This window comes from Scyliorhinus torazame, chromosome 10, assembly GCF_047496885.1.
Source record: "Scyliorhinus torazame isolate Kashiwa2021f chromosome 10, sScyTor2.1, whole genome shotgun sequence".
NCBI lineage: Eukaryota > Metazoa > Chordata > Chondrichthyes > Carcharhiniformes > Scyliorhinidae > Scyliorhinus > Scyliorhinus torazame.
Window position 1 is genome coordinate 256339814 of NC_092716.1, and position 19307 is coordinate 256359120.

General features: G+C 48.2%; 1 protein-coding gene across 11 annotated transcripts in view; it reads right to left on the minus strand.

Moving 5' to 3' along the window:
* nav2a (neuron navigator 2a) overlaps positions 1–19307 on the minus strand; it is a 1224858-nt gene that overhangs the window by 438122 nt on the left and 767429 nt on the right. For all 11 annotated transcript variants that reach the window (XM_072466710.1, XM_072466713.1, XM_072466705.1 and 8 more), the window contains exons 4-5: positions 11343–11415; positions 6689–6950 (exon numbers count right to left, since the gene is read on the minus strand). In XM_072466710.1, coding sequence (XP_072322811.1) covers positions 6689–6950; positions 11343–11415 — 335 coding nt within the window. The remainder of the gene's footprint in view (positions 1–6688; positions 6951–11342; positions 11416–19307) is intronic.

The window sequence follows — 19307 nt, forward strand, 5'->3', positions numbered from 1 at the left end:
GAAGTCCGGCGAACCATGTCCATATGTTTTGGTCATGCCCGGCACTGGAGGGGTTCTGGAGGGGAGTTGCGGGAACAGTATCTAAGGTGGTGAAAGTCCGGGTCAAGCCAAGCTGGGGGCTAGCACTATTTGGAGTAGTGGACGAGCCGGGAGTGCAGGAGGCGAAAGAGACCGGCATTCTGGCCTTTGCGTCCCTAGTAGCCCGGCGAAGGATCTTGCTAATGTGGAAGGAGGTGAAGCCCCCCAGTGTGGAGGCCTGGATAAATGATATGGCTGGGTTTATAAAGTTGGAGAGGATTAAGTTTGCCTTGAGAGGGTCTGCGCAGGGGTTCTACAGGCGGTGGCAACCATTCCTAGACTATCTCGCGGAGCGTTAGATGAAGGTCGGACAGCAGCAGCAGCAACCCAGGGGGGGTGGGGGAACATCGTTCGGGGGGGGGTGTTCCTGTGGAGGGCATGTGAGCAAGAAAGCACATGAATGATCCGGAAACTGACATGTACGGGAAGAATCCAATGTACAAAGTTCTGTATTTTATTGACTTGCCATGTTCATGTCTTGCCACGCGAGTTCTTTTTCTTTTCTTTGTTACGGGGGGGGGGGGGGGGGGGTTTGTTTGTAAGGTGGAAAATATTGTTATTGAAAAATTATAAATAAAAATATATTTTTTTTAAAAGTAAAGCATTTGACAAGGTCCCTCATGGCAGGCTGGTGCAAAAGATTAAATCACATGGGATCAGGGGTGAACTAGCTAAATGGATTCAGAATGGGCTTGGCCATCGAAGACAGAGGGTAGCAGTGGAAGGGTGTTTTTCTGAATGGAGGTCTGTAACTAGTGGTGTTCCGCAGGGATCAGTACAGGGATCTCGGCTGTTTGTAATACATACAAGTGACTTGGAAGAAAACATAGCTGGTCTGATGAGCAAGTTTGCGGATGATACTAAGATTGCAGGAGTAAGGGCGGCATTTGGCGCAGTGGTTAGCACTGGGACTGCGGTGCTGAGGAACCGGGTTCGATCCCGACCCTGGGTATCTGTCCATGTGGAGTTTTCATATTCTCCCCGTGTCTGCAGGGCCTTCACCCCCACAATCTAAAGACGTGCAGATTAGGTGGCTTTTCACAGTAACTTCATTGCAGCATTAATGCATGCCTACTGTCAACAGGGGTGGTACCAGGGGATTGGAGAGTGGCGAATGTCGTGCCCCTGTTCAAAAAAGGAACTAGGGATAACCCTGGGAATTACAGGCCAGTTAGTCTTACTTCGGTGGTAGGCAAAGTAATGGAAAGGGTACTGAAGGATAGGATTTCTGAGCATCTGGAAAGACACTGCTTGATTAGGGATAGTCAGCACGGATTTGTGAGGGGTAGGTCTTGCCTTACAAATCTTATTGAATTCTTGGAGGAGGTGACCAAGCATGTGGATGAAGGTAAAGCAGTGGATGTAGTGTACATGGATTTTAGGAAGGCATTTGATAAAGTTCCCCATGGTAAGCTTCTGCACAAAGTAAGGAGGCATGGGATAGTGGGAAATTTGGCCAGTTGGATAACGAACTGGCTAACCGATAGAAGTCAGAGAGTGGTGGTGGATGGCAAATATTCAGCCTGGATCCCAGTTACCAGTGGTGTACCGCAGGGATCAGTTCTGGGTCCTCTGCTGTTTGTGATTTTCATTAATGACTTGGATGAGGGAGTTGAAGGGTGGGTCAGTAAATTTGCAGACGATACGAAGATTGGTGGAGTTGTGGATAGTAAGGAGGGCTGTTGTCGGCTGCAAAGAGACATAGATAGGATGCAGAGCTGGGCTGAGAAGTGGCAGATGGAGTTTAACCCTGAAAAGTGTGAGGTTGTCCATTTTGGAAGGACAAATATGAATGCGGAATACAGGGTTAATGGTAGAGTTCTTGGCATTGTGGAGGAGCAGAGAGACCTTGGGGTCTATGTTCATACATCTTTGAAAGTTGCCACTCAAGTGGATAGAGCTGTGAAGAAGGCCTATGGTGTGCTCGCGTTCATTAACAGAGGGATTGAATTTAAGAGCCATGAGGTAATGATGCAGCTGTACAAAACTTTGGTAAGGCCACATTTGGAGTACTGTGTACAGTTCTGGTCGCCTCATTTTAGGAAGGATGTGGAAGCTCTGGAAAAGGTGCAAAGAAGATTTACCAGGATGTTGCCTGGAATGGAGAGTAGGTCTTACGAGGAAAGGTTGAGGGTGCTAGGCCTTTTCTCATTAGAGCGGAGAAGGATGAGGGGCGACTTGATAGAGGTTTATAAGATGATCAGGGGAATAGATAGAGTAGACAGTCAGAGACTTTTTCCCCAGGTGGAACACACCATTACAAGGGGACATAAATTTAAGGTGAAAGGTGGAAGATATAGGAGGGATATCAGAGGTAGGTTCTTTACCCAGAGAGTAGTGGGGGCATGGAATGCACTGCCTGTGGAAGTAGTTGAGTCGGAAACATTAGGGACCTTCAAGCAGCTGTTGGATAGGTACATGGATTACGGGAAAATTATATAGTGTAGATTTATTTGTTCTTAAGGGCAGCACGGTAGCATTGTGGATAGCACAATTGCTTCACAGATCCATGGTCCCAGGTTCGATTCCAGCTTGGGTCATTGTCTGTGCGGAGTCTGCACGTCCTCCCCGTGTCTGCGTGGGTTTCCTCCGGGTGCTCCGGTTTCCTCCCACAGTCCAAAGATGTGCGGGTTAGGTGAATTGGCCAATGATAAATTGCCCTTAATGTCCAAATTGCCCTTGGTGTTGGGTGGAGGTGTTGAGTTTGGGTAGGGTGCTCTTTCCAAGAGCTGGTGCAGACTCAAAGGGCCGAATGGCCTCCTTCTGCACTGTAAATTCAATGATAATCTATGATTAATCTAGGACAAAGGTTCGGCACAACATCGTGGGCCGAAGGGCCTGTTCTGTGCTGTATTTTCTATGTTCTATGTTCTATGTACTTGTGACAATAAAGATTATTATTATTAAGGTTAGCGGCTGGGGATCTGCAGCGAATGACTCACATCCTGACTCCCTAAAACCTGTCCCGCCATCTACAAGACACCAGTCAGGCATGCGATGGAACATTTTCCAATTGTCTGGACAAGTGCAGCTCAAACAACACTCAAGAAGCTCAGCAACATCAAAAGGCAGTCAGCCCACTTGATCAACACCTTATCTACCACCTTAAAGATTCGCTCGCTCCATCATTGGCATGCAGTGGCATCAGAGTGTACCTACCATATACAAGATGAATTGCAGGAACTCCACAAGTTTCCTTTGACATAAACTTCCAAATCCCTGGGGCTGGATTCTCCCACAATGGGGCTAAGACCCAACACCGGCATAAATACTGGCGTTTCACTCCGAAGATTCCAAAAGTCAGTTTGAGCCGATTCAATGCCCTGCAGGGGGCTAGCAGGGACCCAGGGTGATTCAAGCAGCTTTAGCTGCAGGTATGGGCCCCTCACTTCCGGCCTTCAACGGCCGCATCGAGCCGCCATTGCGGACTCGGACCGCTGAGGCAGTTGCAAGATATAGCTCCCCCCCCTCCCCCGATCGGCCACGCGCCCCTGCATCCGACCCGCCCGATCTGTCCCCCGGCTGCCCATAAGGCCCCACCCCCCGGTGCCCGATCCGCCCGCCCCCCCCACCAGGGCAGCCGTGGACTGAATCCACAGCTGCCACGCGAGAGTCATGAGCGGCCGCAGTATGTTAGTTCAACGCCGCCGGGAACTCGGCCGGTCGGGAGCGGAGGATCGCTGGGCGGGCCTGTGGCAATGGCCCCCCCAGCCGCGTGGAGTAATTCACGAAAACGTCGGGTCCCGGAGAATCGCCGGATGGCGCCAGGCCTGATTTCGGCGCAAAAGTTGATTCTCCGCCCCCGCGCCAAACGCGATTTTGGCGCCGGGCTGCAGAGAATCCAGCCCCTGATCTCTATTACCTTGACGGACATGGACAGCATGTGAATACCACCATCCGCAAGTTCTCCTCCAAGTCACACACCATACTGACTTGGAACTATATCGCCATTCCTTCACAGGGTTTCTGGGTAAGTTTTCCTGAATGCCTCCCTAATAGCATCTGTGGGGATCTACATCACATTGACTGCAGCGGATCAAGAATACTAACTCTCATCATCTTCTGAAGGACAATTAAGGATGGCAGTTAATGCTGACCTTACCACTGATGCTCATATGCCATCAATTAATAACAAAGTTAAAATCGGGTTTTATAGTTATACAAGGAATTAATGTCACGTTGCATTTCCAAGGAAAGTATTTGATTCCTAAATACAAACAATCCAGCTATTCCCTGAAACCGGCGCCAATACCATCTTCAAAATGTACCCTTTTTTTCTGGTTATCGAGATGTGAGTTATGCTCGCAGGGAGGTATTTATTGTCCATCTCTTGTTTCGTTGAGGATGTAAGAGTCAGACTCATCGGGTGGTAACTACTGGAGGTGTCGGGGGTCTTAGCTCTCAGGGGGAGAGCCAGTGAGATCTCTTCTTTTCAGGAAGGCCCACCAGATTAGGTGCTAATCAGGTGAATGATGACAGGAGGTCGGCCATGGGTTGGATGTTGTGGTGGTGGGTGTTCAGGGTGGGTGTTCAGTAGGCAAGGGGTGTCAGAAGCAAGAGTGGGGGATGGTTGTCAGCAAATAATAATGCCAGTTCTTTGCAGGCACGGAGTGCAATTGAACAAGGGACCCCCACCCACCCGCCCCACCCCCCCACCCTCCGCGTCAGTTCCAGCAGTGATGGGATGGAACCACTAGATGATGATTAATTGTTCACTTAATGGCCTCAATTGTCGAGAGAACTGAAGGCACTTCATGGACCTTCCCACCACAGATTTAATCAGGGTGGGGGCGGGGTCACCACCTGCCACCCTCCTGTGTGATTAAATGCCCCCACCACCAAACTTGCCATGGGAGAGGAAAAAAGACTCATATTGTGGAGCTAGAGTCACATGGAAGGCCAAACCAGGGAGGGTTGGCATATTCTTTCCTTCAAGGGTATTAATGAGCCAGTTGAGTTTTCAAAGACCCACTATACTTCCTAATGAGTTATACAGAAACTTTGAATCGTTTATATATTAATAGATCTGTCATCAACTTCAAATGGTAAAATTAAAATAAATATTTACACTTTGAACTCTTGCTTAACATAGAAACAAAGAAAATAGGAGCAGGTAGAGGCCATTCGGCCCTTCGAGCCTGCTCCGCCATTCATTATGATCATGGCTGATCATCCAACTCAATACCTTAATCCCGCTTTCCCCCGATATCCTTTGATCCCCTTCGCCCTAAGTGCTATATCTAATTGCTTCTTGAAAACATATAGGGCGAGATTCTCCACTCCCGCGCCGGTTGGGAGAATCGGCTGGGCCCCCAAAATTGCCCCGGACGCCGGACCGACGCCCTCCCGCGATTCTCCCAGGCGGCGGGGACGGCCCGGTCGAGTTTCGCGGGCCGCAGGCCGGAGAATCGCCGGAGACACCCAAAATGGCGATTCTCCGGCACCCCCGTTATTCTCAGGCCCTGATGGCCAGGCCAAAACGGCAGGTTCCCCCCGGCGCTGTCCACACCTGGTCGCTGCCGTCGTGAACAGTGCGTGAACGCTGGGGGGAGGCCTGCGGGGGGGCGAAGGGGGATCCTGCACCGGGGGGAACCTCAAATGTGGGGTGGCCCGCGATCGGTGCCCACCGATCGTCGGGCCGTCCTCTCTGAAGGAGGACCTCCTTCCTTCCGCGGCCCCGCAAGATCCGTCCGCCATCTTCTTGCGGGGCGGACTTAGAGAGGACGGCAACCACGCATGCGCGGATGACGCCAGTTATGCGGCGCCGGCCGCGTCATCTATGCGGCGCTGCCTTTACGCGGGCGACAAGGCCTAGCGCGTGTAGATGACGCGGCCCCGATCCTAGCCCATTGTCAGGGCCTGAATCGTTCGGGATCGACGGCGTTCACGACGGCGCGGCCACTTCGGCGCGGGAGTGGAGAATCCCGCCCATAATGTTTTGGCCTCAACTACATCCTGTGGTAATGAATTCAACAGACTCACCACTCTCTGGGTGAATAAATTTCTCAACTCTGTTCTAAATGGTCTACCCTGTATCCTCAGACTGTGACCCCTGGTTCGGGATACCCCCACCCATCGGGAACATCCTTCCTGCATCTACCCTGTCCAGTCCGGTTAGGATTTTATAGGTTTCTATGATATCCCCCCTCATTCTTCTCAATTCCAGCAAATACAATCCTAACCGATTCAATCTCTCCTCGTACGTCAGTCCCACCATCCCAGGGATCAGTCTGGTAAACCGTGCGGATCACTTTAGTCATCCTGATAGAATAAAAACTACGCAGACAGAAATTAGCGGAATGTGGCAACCCTACGCATGGACAGCAGTCAACAAAATGTCTTATGGGCCGCAGTCAGAACCCAGATGGGCCGCAGGTTGCCTATCATTTATCTGGTGGGAACACAACACCAACGTTTGCAGAAATCCGATTTGTGCGCGATGTCCGGCAAACATTGGTGCTGGCTTCTTTGATTTTGAGCGAATTGCAGAAAAGGGAAAACAACCTTGTGGAAACTCCTTCCCTTTGCCTGGAAATTTACATCTCATGGTTAACATTTGGCTTTCAAACGGTAAAATGTTTCAGCTATCAACATAAAATTCAAAGCAAACCTTGACTGCATTTCCAGTTGCGCTTTGTGTTGACACTGTTGCTGCGTCTGTTGGGGGGTTTGGCTGCACGAGGTGGTCTGTTGCTGCTGCTGCTGCTGCTGGAGGCCTGCCTGCTGCTGAGGATGATGATGCTGAGGCACCTGCTGCTGACAGACAAGTGTAGACTGATGTTGCTGCTTTTGCGTCTGCTGCTGCTGCTGCTTATAACGTGAAAGGCTAAAGAAGAGACCCAAGATAGCCTTCAAATTTCCATTCCGGATTTCTGAAAGAGATCAAGCATTAAAGAATGATCACAGTTACACAAAAGAATGGCTCCTTTTACACGTTTTGGTTAAAAATAGCGGTCACAAAATAGCTTTGGTACTTTACATACAAATGCAATTTTTCTGTGTTCTTTGTACATTACCCACAAATAAATGTTCTTTATAGCTTCTGACACTATGCTTTCTTTAACGGTGCCATAGGTTTTTAAAATTGAACTTTATTTTAATTTAAGTACTGACAACGAACGCTGTTGCGTTTATTGTAAACTGAAGCAACATAAATGCAACACCCAGGGTGGGATTCTACCCCCCACCCCCACCCAACTACAACGTGTTTTGGGGTGTTGGAGGTGACCCACCATGGGCTAGCAGCAGGATCTCTCGGTCCCGCCAATGTGGCTCGCACCCTCCATCGCCGGGGAATCCGCTGGGGCTGGAAGGGCCAGCAGGAAGGGCCAGGAAATTCCAGCCTCAAATTCATGATTTAAGGGGTTAACTGGAATTCACAACATGTTTACTGCGACTGTGGCAAGATTAATTATTCTCATGCCTGGTTCCCTGCTCCTCCATCCCGCTCTCGAAGGCTTTGACTCCTTGCTGTCAGACGCTTCTGTGAGCACAAGGTTGCCTCAGGAACCTTGCTCAAGTGCCCATTATGCACAAGTCAGTCTTGACAGTGGGTGTGAAGGGACCATTTTGTCACAGGGCATCACAGCTGAGCGCAATCCAGTCCTCAAACCACGTAGACAAATGTGCACGGCGACCAGTGATTGCTGGACGGCAGTCAAGTGAAAGAAGCATTACTAATTTTACCTGCCTGACCCAGGGCCACCAAATCCTAATTCAGTGGCTGTGATTAATGCCCAAGTGAAACTACATTAGAACCATAGAATTACTACAGCGCAGGAGTCCATTCGGCCCATCGAGTCCCAACCGACCCTCTGCTCAGGGTTAGACTGAAGACCAGACTTGATTTTCATACCTGGCATGGTGGATTAGCCTATCAAAACTCACTATCCAAACTGTCACATGAGCGACTGGATGACGTACTGAGCTGCAAATGTTGACCGTGGAACAAAAAATCCAAGGAGAAAAGGCAGACTTCGCCGTGACAGTTTTTAACTTTCACATTACAAACACCCTTTTGTCTGGGAAGGGGGAACATAAAAAATAGAAACAGGAGTGGGCTGTTTGGCCTCTTGAACCTGGTCAGCCATTTGGTCAGATCACGGCCGGTCTGATTGTGGCCTTTACTCCAATTTCTTGCTTGCTCCCCAAAATCCTTGTCGGTGAAGAGTCTGTCCAACTCAGCCATGAATTTAATGACTCAGCCTCGACTGCTCCCTGGGCTGGAGAGTTCCAAACACTAATAACACTCTGAGAAATGTGAAACTCAAAAGGGAAAAGAAGGATGAAGATTTAATCAATGAGCTCACCGGTGGATCTTCTGCCAATTTTCTGCATGTTAAACAATCAAGATCGGTCTGGATTCATTTCCTCTAAGGTGCTTCTCCTCTTTCCCATTAGTTGATTAGATAAGAACTAGGGTGCTCAGGTTTAAGGTTTTGAGTGAGAGACGATGGGGGGATATAAAGAAGAATTTTTTTGACGCAGCGGGCAGTAATGACCTGAACCTCACTGCCTCTGGGGGTGGTGGAAGCGGAGATGGTGAATGATTTCAAAAGCAAATGGGTTAGGCGCAGTTGCGCAGTGGTTAGCACTGCTGCCTCACGGCGCTGAGAACCTGGGTTCGATCCCAGCTCTGGGTCACTGTCCGTGTGGAGTTTGCACATTCTCCCCATGTCTGAGTGGGTTTCGCTCCCACAACCCAAAGATGTGCAGGGTAGGTGGATTTGCCACGCCAATCGGAAAAGAAAAAGCAAATGGGATAGACACTTGAGGGAAATGAACATGCAGGGCTACAGAGAGAGCAGGTCAACAGGTCTGACTATAGTACTCTACAGGGAGCGGGCATTGATTTGATAGGCCGGATGTTCTCCTTCTGTGCCATGATGATTCTTTGGCTGGAATCTTCCAACACCCCCGCCACAGGTTCTCCCATGACGGAGTTGGCAAGCCAGTGAAATCTCCAATTACATCGACAGGACCAAGGCTGGTGTGAAGTGCTGGAAAATTCAAGTCTATACTTCTGTCACTCTAATTCTGTGTTCCAGAAATCTGCCTATTTTTCATATAGATGCATGGTTCTCAAATATATTTTGAGGAAACTGTGGAAGAAGAGTACCAACCAAAACTGAAACAGAAAACTGGATTTAAGATTTCCTCCCAATACATATGCAGAATTTTGTAATGCAGCAGTGGCTTTACAGAATTTTAGCAGGCACAATAATTACTCGCAAAACTGGAAAGAAAATGTTAGGGACTAGATAGCAACAGTTTCAGGCTTTGCTTCCTTTCTCTCAAATTTATTAAGCTACTGTTCAGTGAATTTTCTACCCAAGGGATTTCTGAGAAGCCTACATTAATTTTTCTAAAAATATCTTGGAGCAAGCAGTAAATAAATCATGCAACAAAGATGCCTTAATTGAGCGTGACTTTATTCTCAGTAACCTCCACATGCCTCCAGAGTGCTGGTTTGCCAGCACTATCAATCTTCTCTAAACGTTGTAGGGAGGGATTTGAAACCTTTGTTCAAAACAACAAAATGGCGAGATCTTCCGTTCTGCAGATGGCGTACCCCCGCCGTGGGAGGTGTGTTACACAAGGGAGATATTAGGAAATAGGATCCAGGAATGAGACCCCAATGTAGCTGACATTTAGGGGTTAAACAGACTGAGGGGGCAAAAAACCTGCTCGCACAGAGGCAGAGGGGTATTCCCACATATGGCAAAATTATATTGTTCCAGTCAGACTTAAACACGTTAGTGGGAATACATAGGATGCCCCAGATCCATTATCCTTCAGGACACTCTTGTCTGACTAGCTATTAGCCCATTACAAAGTCTGATGGCCTCTTTATCCATCAATGTGAGGTTAGTTGCTTATCAATAGCATGGCTCTGTTCTATTGTATAAACGGGAGTGGGCAAACAGCCAAGATAACGATGAGAGGTTCAAGTCTGGAAAGCCCAGAGAACCTTTGTTTGAGGGGCAGGGCAGAGTTTAGAGAGAGTGACAGAGAGAGAAAAATGCTGTTTTGTACAGTTACAAGGAGAAGGCTTTGGAAATCGACCGAGAAGGTCATGATAGTTGCCACCGAGGCAGGCTTCAGAAAAAGGGTTCAGAACGAATGTCCCTAGCAGAAGAAAAATTGCTTTGTAACTGCAAGTATTGCCTTTGTCTGCCTGTGAAAGGGGCATGAGAGCTGCATGTCCTGTTACAGTTTTGTTTAACGGGAACTATTGTGTTAAGGTTAAGAAACTACATATAGTCTGTTATTGTTTGGGTTGAAGTTTAAATATAGGCAGCACGGTGACACAGTGGTTAGCATTGCTGTCTCATTGCACAGAGGAAACGGGTTCAATCCCGGCCCAGGGTCAGTGTCCGTGTGGACTTTGCACATGGTCCCCGTATCTGCGGGGTCTTATCCCCACAACCCAGAAATATGTGCAGAGTAAGTCAATTGGCCACACTAAAAATTGCCCCTTAATTGGAAAAAAAAAATTGGGTACATTATATTTATTTTTTATATATGTTTTTAAAGTTTAAATATTGTTTTCTCTGCTTTTAATAATGTTTGTTTATAAAATAGCCAAGCCCTATTTCTTATATTATCACATCCATAACAAATCGATTTTACCGCACCATCTTAATACTTAAAGAAGTTATGGCCCTGGTTCGGCTTCTGCGCCACTTTGATAGCTGACCAGGCGTCCGGGACAGGTGGATTCAATGGGAAATCCCATTGACTGAGGCGGGACCAGAAGATACTGCCGCTGGCCAATGGCAGCCTGCCTCCCACCGCCGGAAACCACACCCCGTGGGGAGGCCAGAGAATCTCGTCTCATGATGCACAAACATCGAAACCGCATTTGTTGTGTGAGTTGTAAAATCCACAACGGAACAAATTTGGATTCCCACAGCTTTAGAGTTTGCACAAAGTTATCAGAACAAATTCGACTTATCTCCATTGGAAGTCACATAAACATTTTGTCTTCGGCTACAACTAGTTTGCTGCCTCAGGTGTTGTTTATTAACCTGGGAAGTCATGGAATAACATCCAGTTGCTTTGATTTACCTGGAATAAATTTTGACTCTAGCCTCGAGAATAGTTTCTTCAATTTTATGGAACTCACTTATTGAGAATAATTTTGATATTGAAAATTATAACTGAGGCTGATGGGAGTCCATTGGGCTCGGGGTCAATGAGCAACAATTTAGAACACTGACAATAGTTATTTTGAAAATACATTGTGTAGATTGGTTCCTTACCTTCTGCAGAAAGACCTTGTATGTTGACTCCTTTGGCAGCCAGGAAACTCAGGCACACAACAATATTTTCAATCTGGAGTTAGGAAAACATAAAGAAAAGTAGCAGTTTAAATCCTGTTACGTTGGGCACCAGTGATGTTCAGCCACAGTTAGTTCATATTGCTCGAATTTTATATCACTATAACGAGAATGGGACTTGTGTTTTTAAATGTGGTTCATCTTCCATCTGCAAATGAATAAGCAATCATCAAAAACGGGACAATACATAGGATCGTGACTGTGATACCCCTGATACGATATTTGCTCCTCATTTATTCTGCAGCAAAGATCAAGTTGGTATAACACGATAAACTCCCCCCAAGTTAGAAAAACACAAAGAGGAAGACAATTTTAAGTGGAAAATGAACAAATGAGGAAAAATATAAATTTATGGATGGTAAGTATGGTTTTCTTTACTCACAGTTACTCCATGTACAACTCTATAGAAAATGTGTAAGTAATATTGCAGCTGCGATCAGTGCAATAACTTAACTTTAATGTCAGCTTGCAGCATAGAAAGCCTTAAGTACTTGTTTCTTGAATTTGATAAATGAAGGCACTAATGCATAGTAAGACCATAAGACATAGGAGTGGAAGTAAGGCCATTCGGCCCATCGAGTCCACTCCACCATTCAATCATGGCTGATTTCAACTCCATTTACCCGCTCTCTCTCCATAGCCCTTAATTCCTCGAGAAATCAAGAATTTATCAACTTCTGTCTTAAAGACACTCAACGTCCCGGCCTCCACTGCCCTCTGTGGCAATGAATTCCACAGACCCACCACTCTCTGGCTGAAGAAATTTCTCCTCACCTCTGTTCTAAAGTGACTCCCTTTTATTCTAAGGCTGTGCCCCCGGGTCCTAGTCCTGTTAATGGAAACAACTTCCCTACATCCACCCTATCTAAGCCATTCATTATCTTGTAAGTTTCTATTAGATCTCCCCTCAACCTCCTAAACTCCAATGAATATAATCCCAGGATCCTCAGACGTTCATCGTATGTTAGGCCTACCATTCCTCAAGCATGCAGGCTACTTTATCTCACTGGATTCAGAACACAAAACCGTTTTGGATTGTGTAACAAGGTGATTGCAACTTGAAGAATAATTTGGCCAATAGTTCAGAGCCAGCTAAAGGACAACGTCAATAAATGTATTCTTCCATATTCCATTAACCTGAAACTTGTTGCTTGGATATAGGTTTTGCCAGTTTTAGTTTTCAGAGGACAAGTGAATGCCTCTGATTCTCACTGTTAAAGCTCTATAAAATTTCAAACGTATTTCCTTTTTAGAAGGGAAGGATGCAGAGGCAGAGCAAACTTTGGCATCATAATTTCTTGAGGTGAATGAAATTCAAACAATTTTCATCAAAGGTTTGAAAAGTGTTTTAGGATTATCAAATCCAACTCCCAAATTCAGCACACGTGTTATCTGCGCACGAGGATCACTTATTCAGCATGCAAAAACACAGCAAAAAAGTGGGACAATTTTCAAAATGAAAATATGAGGCGTCTAAAACTAAAGGTTTGAAACTAGGCCCAAATCCTTGAAGAATGAGGCTGAAATCCTGCACCGTGAAATATTTCAGATGTCTCTCACGTAACCTAACTTGGCCTCCAACTGATCCTGCCGCTAAGGGAGATCTACGAGTCACTTAGGACTTGGCACCAGTGGGGTCGTGCATTTTTTAAAATCGCGAAAGCCTTAGGAGACTTCAGGGAATCTGCTGCAAGGTAAATTTTGCGTCACTCCACCTTGTCAAAGATCTGGGGCGGGATTCTCCGACCCCCCGCCGGGTCGGAGAATCCCTGGTGGGCGGCGTGAATCCCGCCCCGTCGCTCCAACGCCGGCTGCCGTATTCTCCAGCGCCGGTTTGCAGGCGGGGATCGCGCCACGCCAGTTGGGGACCGTTTACAGCGACCCCCCCCCCCGGCAATTCTCCGGGCCCCGATGGGCCGAGCGGCCGTCGTTTCCTGGCCAGTCCCTCCGGCGTGAAATGGACATGGTCCATCACGGCGGGATCTGGCTTGTCGGCCGTCTGGCGGGGTCCTCAGGGGGGCGTGGGGGGATCCGGGAGGGGGGGGGGGGGCAGGGGAGCCTGGCCTGTGATCGGGGCCCACCGATCTGTGGGCGGGCCTGTGCCGTGTGGGGCACACTTTCCCTCCACATCGGCCTCTGTAGGGCTCCGCCATGGCCGGCGTGGAGAAGAACCCTCCTGCGCATGCGCAGGAACACGGCATCCGGTCTGCGCATGCACGGAACCACGCCGGCTGTTCTGTGCATGCGGCAACTCGCGGCGGCCATTCGCCGCCGATTGGCTTGGCACCGACCCCTCCGGCACTGGCCTAGCCCCAGGAAGTGCAAAGGATTCCACAACTTCCGGGCGGCCCGATGCCAGTGTGGTTCACACCGCTCTTGGCGCCGGAGTCGAGCCATCCGGCCAGTAACGGGAGAATCCCGCCCCAGGTGAGGGGTGTCAAGATGCAAGGATACAACCATGCCGTGAGCACTTTGTCTCAGATCAGAGTGATCAGTGTGAAATGCTCAACACATACAAGATGCTCAAAGCACAGAGTTACAAAGCTCAGGGATCACCACTGTTAAAAAAGTATCTTACACTGATAGAATGCCTTTCACCTTCTCAGGACCTCTTTCAATACTTCAAAGCCAATTAATTACCTTCTGAAGTGTAGTCACTGTTATTATGTCGGCATTTGTGGCACACAATTTATATATAGCCAGATCCCAAGAACAACAACTTCATTCTTTACTGTTAATTAAATAGAGAGGGGCAGCACAGCGGCACAGTGGTTAGCACTGCAGCCTCACAGCACCGAGGTCCTTGGTTGAATCCCGGCTCTGGGTCACTGCCCGTGTGAAGTTTGCACATTCTCCCCGTGTTTCGCCCCCACAACCCAAAGGCGTGCATGGTAGGTGGATTGGCCCTTAATTGGAAAAAATGAATTGGGCATCTGAATTTAAAAAAGAGCGAAAAACTAAATAGAGAGAGGGAGCAGTGGTCTAAAATCTCATTTGAAAGAGAGCACCCCAATCACAAAGTAACACTCCCTCAGACTGTTCCGGAATGTATGGATTATGTGTTAAAGTTCTTGGGCTGGATTCTCCACTCCCCGACGGCGAAATCGCGTTTGACGACGGGACGGAGAATCCGCTTTGACGCCAATATAGGGAGCGGTGCCAGTTTTGTATTCTCTGCCCCCTGAAAAGTGGCATACTCTAGTACGCCACGCCGATTATCCACGGCCTCAGGCCATTGCCCGAGGCCTGCCCCGCGATGCTCCGTCCCTGACCGGCCGAGTTCCCGAAGGCGTGGGTTACGTGTGCTCACACCGTTTTGGAACCTCACGTGGCGGCTGTGGACTCAGTCCGGGGCCGTCACAGTAGGGAGAGGGCCGATCCGCAGGCAGGGGGGGCTTCATTCGGGGCTGTGGGCGGGCTGTCCAAGGCACGTGAACGGCCAAAGGGGGGCACTATAAGAGAGCTGGTTTCGCTCAGTGGGCTAGACAGCTGGTTTGTGATGCAGAACAAGGCCAGCAGCGCGGGTTCAATTCCCATACCAGCTGAGAATTCTGAATTCTCCCTCTGTGTACCCGAACAGGCGCCGGAATGTGGCGACTAGGGGATTTTCACAGTAACTTCATTGCAGTGTTAATGTAAGCCTAGTTGTGTCAATAAAGATTATTTATGATTTATTACTTTTGCGCTCCGGGTCGGCGGGCCGAGTCCACCATGAAGCACAGCGAGGCCGCTGCAGGCCGCCATGCACATGCGCGGCCACCGAACCAGAAATGCTCAGGGCCGTATCGGCAGCTAGAGCTGCGAGCTCTCCACTGACCCCCTGCTAGTTCCCAGCAAAATGGGGAATCGGTGACAGTTTTGCGCCTGTCTTCCTGGCGTGAAAGACCACTGTTCTCACGCTGGAGTGAGGACTTAACCTCCAAAATAGAGAATCTTGCCACTTGTGTAAATGGCTCAGCTCCAGATCATTTAAATCCAAAACCCCTTTATTGTCACATTAAGGAGCATTCCCTGAATTGTTTATAGTTTCCAGTGTATAAAAGAAATGACCTTGCTTGACAGTATTCTTTACTCACATATCCATGTGTGGAGCAGCTACTTGTTTTCAGAACCTGGTATCGATAAACTCCTCATTTTTGTTGGGCGACAATTTCCTCGAGCTATACATGGGCAAGAGTGGAGCCATTGGTTTCTGCCCCAGTCACAAACTGCCCACCCTTGTGACTGATACCATTCCCAGCCCAGTCACAAATTCGCACTCTTCTCATTGATACCACCCCCCTGCCCAGTCACAATCTCCCCATACTTCCCCTGCTCAGTCGCTGGAGTCAGGTTGAAATAATCTCAGTGCCGTATTCTTTAAATGTAGACAAATTAAGCACAGCGCAATTTGCCACACGGATGAAACAATACGCTGCGTATATTTTGAAGAAAAATGGATCAATCTTTGAAGCAGTGAAATGTGCCTGATTATAGAGAGAGAGGGCACAGGGATTTAGGTGAAATACTTCACCAGACATCATGGACTCAGTGGCCTCCTTCTGTGCTTTAAACATTTCTGGATTTATGTGTCACTGAATAGGAATCAGAATCAAGAACCCTGCCCACATTTCTTCTTACTAACTTAATTCTATGTGGCGTTGCGCAGGTCAAAGAGACACAGCCTGGGTGAGTGAGACACATCCAGAGTGGGAATTTGGAACTTGGTAATTTGGTGCAGTGAGGTAATTCGGTGCAGAGTGGGAGAAGGTGCTTTTTCCCTACTGTTTTGTTCTCTCCCTTTCTTCTGGCCTGTAACTTTTAATCAGCAGGGAGAGAACCTGAGAGCATCTGAGACCCTCAGAAGGTAAGTAAGTGATTTTTACTCATTTTTACTTTTATTTACTTTTCGAATTGTGTGTGGGCTGGGGAGGTAGGGGGGAACTGAAGTGACATCACAGAAAAGCTGTGACCTGATTGGCTGGTTGAGAATCTACACTAAATTTCAAAAATTAAGCATTGGTAAACTAATTAAACATAGTTACTTAATTATAATTTAGAGGGGTATCTAAGCCAGAGGTCGGAGAGTACTGTATTTAGCTTTCACATTTATAGTAGAAATCTAGTGCTAGGAAACATATTACACATGAGAACACCACCCATCAGGTATGCGGTACATACTCGTGCGACTCGGCCAACGTTGTCTACCTCATACGCTGCAGGAAAGAATTTCCCAAAGTGTGGTACATTGGCGAGACCATGCAGACGCTGCGACAACAAATGAACGGACATCGCGCGACAATCACCAGGCAGGAATGTTCCCTTCCAGTCGGGGAACACTTCAGCAGTCAAGGGCATTCAGCCTCTGATCTCCGGATAAGCATTCTCCAAGGTAGCCTTCAGGACGCGCAACAACGCAGAATCGCCAAGCAGAAGCTTATAGCCAAGTTCCGCACACAAGTGTGCGGCCTCAACCGGGACCTGGGATCAAACAAAGCTAGAGTCACAGACAGACTCTCGGCGGTTGTGGCAAGGACTATACAACATAACGGGCTACAAAGCGAAGTCGAACAGTATCTCTGGCAGCAGCGCACCCCTCCCCGATGAACTCAATGCATTCTACGCCCGGTTCGAGCAGGTAACCAACAATCCGCTGGCGAGTGCCCCAGCAGCCCATAATTCACCCATACCCACCATCACAGCTTCCGAAGTCAGATTGGCCTGTCTGAAAGTGAACCCTTGGAAGGGGACGGGCCCAGACGGGATCCCTGGTCGTGCACTCAGAGCCTGCGCGGACCAGCTGGCAGAGGTATTCACGGACATCTTTAACCTGTCCCTACTCCACTCCGAGGTCCCCACCTGCTTCAAGAAGACCACCATCATACCGGTACCAAAGAAGAACCAGGCAACATGCCTCAATGAGTACCGACCAGTGGCCCTGACTTCAGTCGTAATGAAGTGCTTCGAGAGGTTGATCATGAAGCGCATCACCTCCATGCTCCCAGAATGCCTTGATCCACTGCATTTCGCATACCGCTGCAACCGGTCCACATCAGACACCATTTCCCTGGCCCTACACTCATCCCTAGAGCATCTCGAAAACAAGGACTCCTACATTAGACTCCTATTTATTGACTACAGCTCCGCCTTCAACACCATAATCCCAGCCAAGCTCATATCAAAGCTCCAAAACCTAGGACTTGGCTCCCCACTCTGCAACTGGATCCTCGATTTTCTGACCAACAGACCACAATCAGTAAGAATGAACAACAACACCTCCTCCACAATAGTCCTCAACACCGGCGCCCCGCAAGGCTGCGTACTTAGCCCCCTACTCTACTCCCTGTACACACACGACTGCGTGGCAAAACTTGGTTCCAACTCCATCTACAAGTTTGCTGACGATACAACCATAGTGGGCCGGATCTCGAATAACGATGAGTCCGAATACAGGAGGGAGATAGAGAACCTAGTGGAGTGGTGTAGCGACAACAATCTCTCCCTCAATGCCAGCAAAACTAAAGAGCTGGTTATTTACTTCAGGAAGCAAAGTACTGTACACACCCCTGTCAGCATCAACGGGGCCGAGGTGGAGATGGTTAGCAGTTTCAAATTCCTAGGGGTGCACATCTCCAAAAATCTGTCCTGGTCCACCCACGTCGACGCCACCATCAAGAGAGCATAACAGCGCCAATACTTCCTCAGGAAACTAAGGAAATTCGGCATGTCCACATTGACTCTTACCAACTCTTACAGATGAACCATAGAAAGCATCCTATCGGGCTGCATCACAGCCTGGTATGGCAACTGCTCGACCCAGGACCGCAAGAAACTTCAGAGAGTCGTGAACACCGCCCAGTCCATCACACGAACCTGCCTCCTATCCACTGACTCCATCTACACCTTCCGCTGCCTGAGGAAAGCGGGCAGTATAATCAAAGATCCCTCCCACCCAGCTTACTCACTCTTCCAACTTCTTCCATCGGGCAGGAGATACAAAAGTCTGAAAACATGCACGAACAGACTCAAAAACAGCTTCTTCCCCACTGTCACCAGACTCCTAAATGACCCTCTTATGGACTGATTTCATCAACACTACACCCTGTATGCTTCATCCGATGCCAGTGCTTATGTAGTTACATTGTATATGTAGTGTTGCCCTATTATGTATTTTCTTTTATTCCCTTTTCTTCTCATGTATTTAATGATCTGTTGAGCTGCTCGCAGAAAAATACTTTTCACTGTACCTCGGTACACGTGACAATAAACAAATCCAATCCAATGTCGCATTACATTCATCCCCCACCATCTGGCCTGCGAAATCCTACCAACTGTCCTGGCTTGACACAATTCACACCTCTTTAACCTGGGGTTACCCCATCTCTGGATCTGTAAAGATTTAATCACCTGCTAATGCTCGCATTCCAAGCATTGTCTGGCATCTTTGAATCTGTCTGTATATATGTTTCTGGAACATACCTCTTCATTCACCTGAGGAAGGAGCAGCGCTCCGAAAGCTAGTGACATTGAAACAAACCTGTTGGACTTTAACCTGGTGTTGTAAGACTTCTTATTGTGCTCACCCCAGTCCAACGCTGGCATCTCCACATCAAGGAAACATATAGTTAACAGTAATTTAAAAAAAAAAACTTTTAAATTTAATTTACTAATTAATTGACGCAATGTCAGTTAGAGGGGTGCAGTGCTCTGACTGTGAGATGTGGCAGGTCCAGGAGGCTTCCAGCGTCCCGGATGGCTTCATCTGCAGAAAGTGCACCCAACTCGAGCTCCTCACAGACCGCATGGTTCGGTTGGAGCAGCAATTGGATGCACTTAGGAGCATGCAGGTGGCGGAAAGTGTCATAGATAGCAGTTATATAAATGTGGTCACACCCAAGGTGCAGGCAG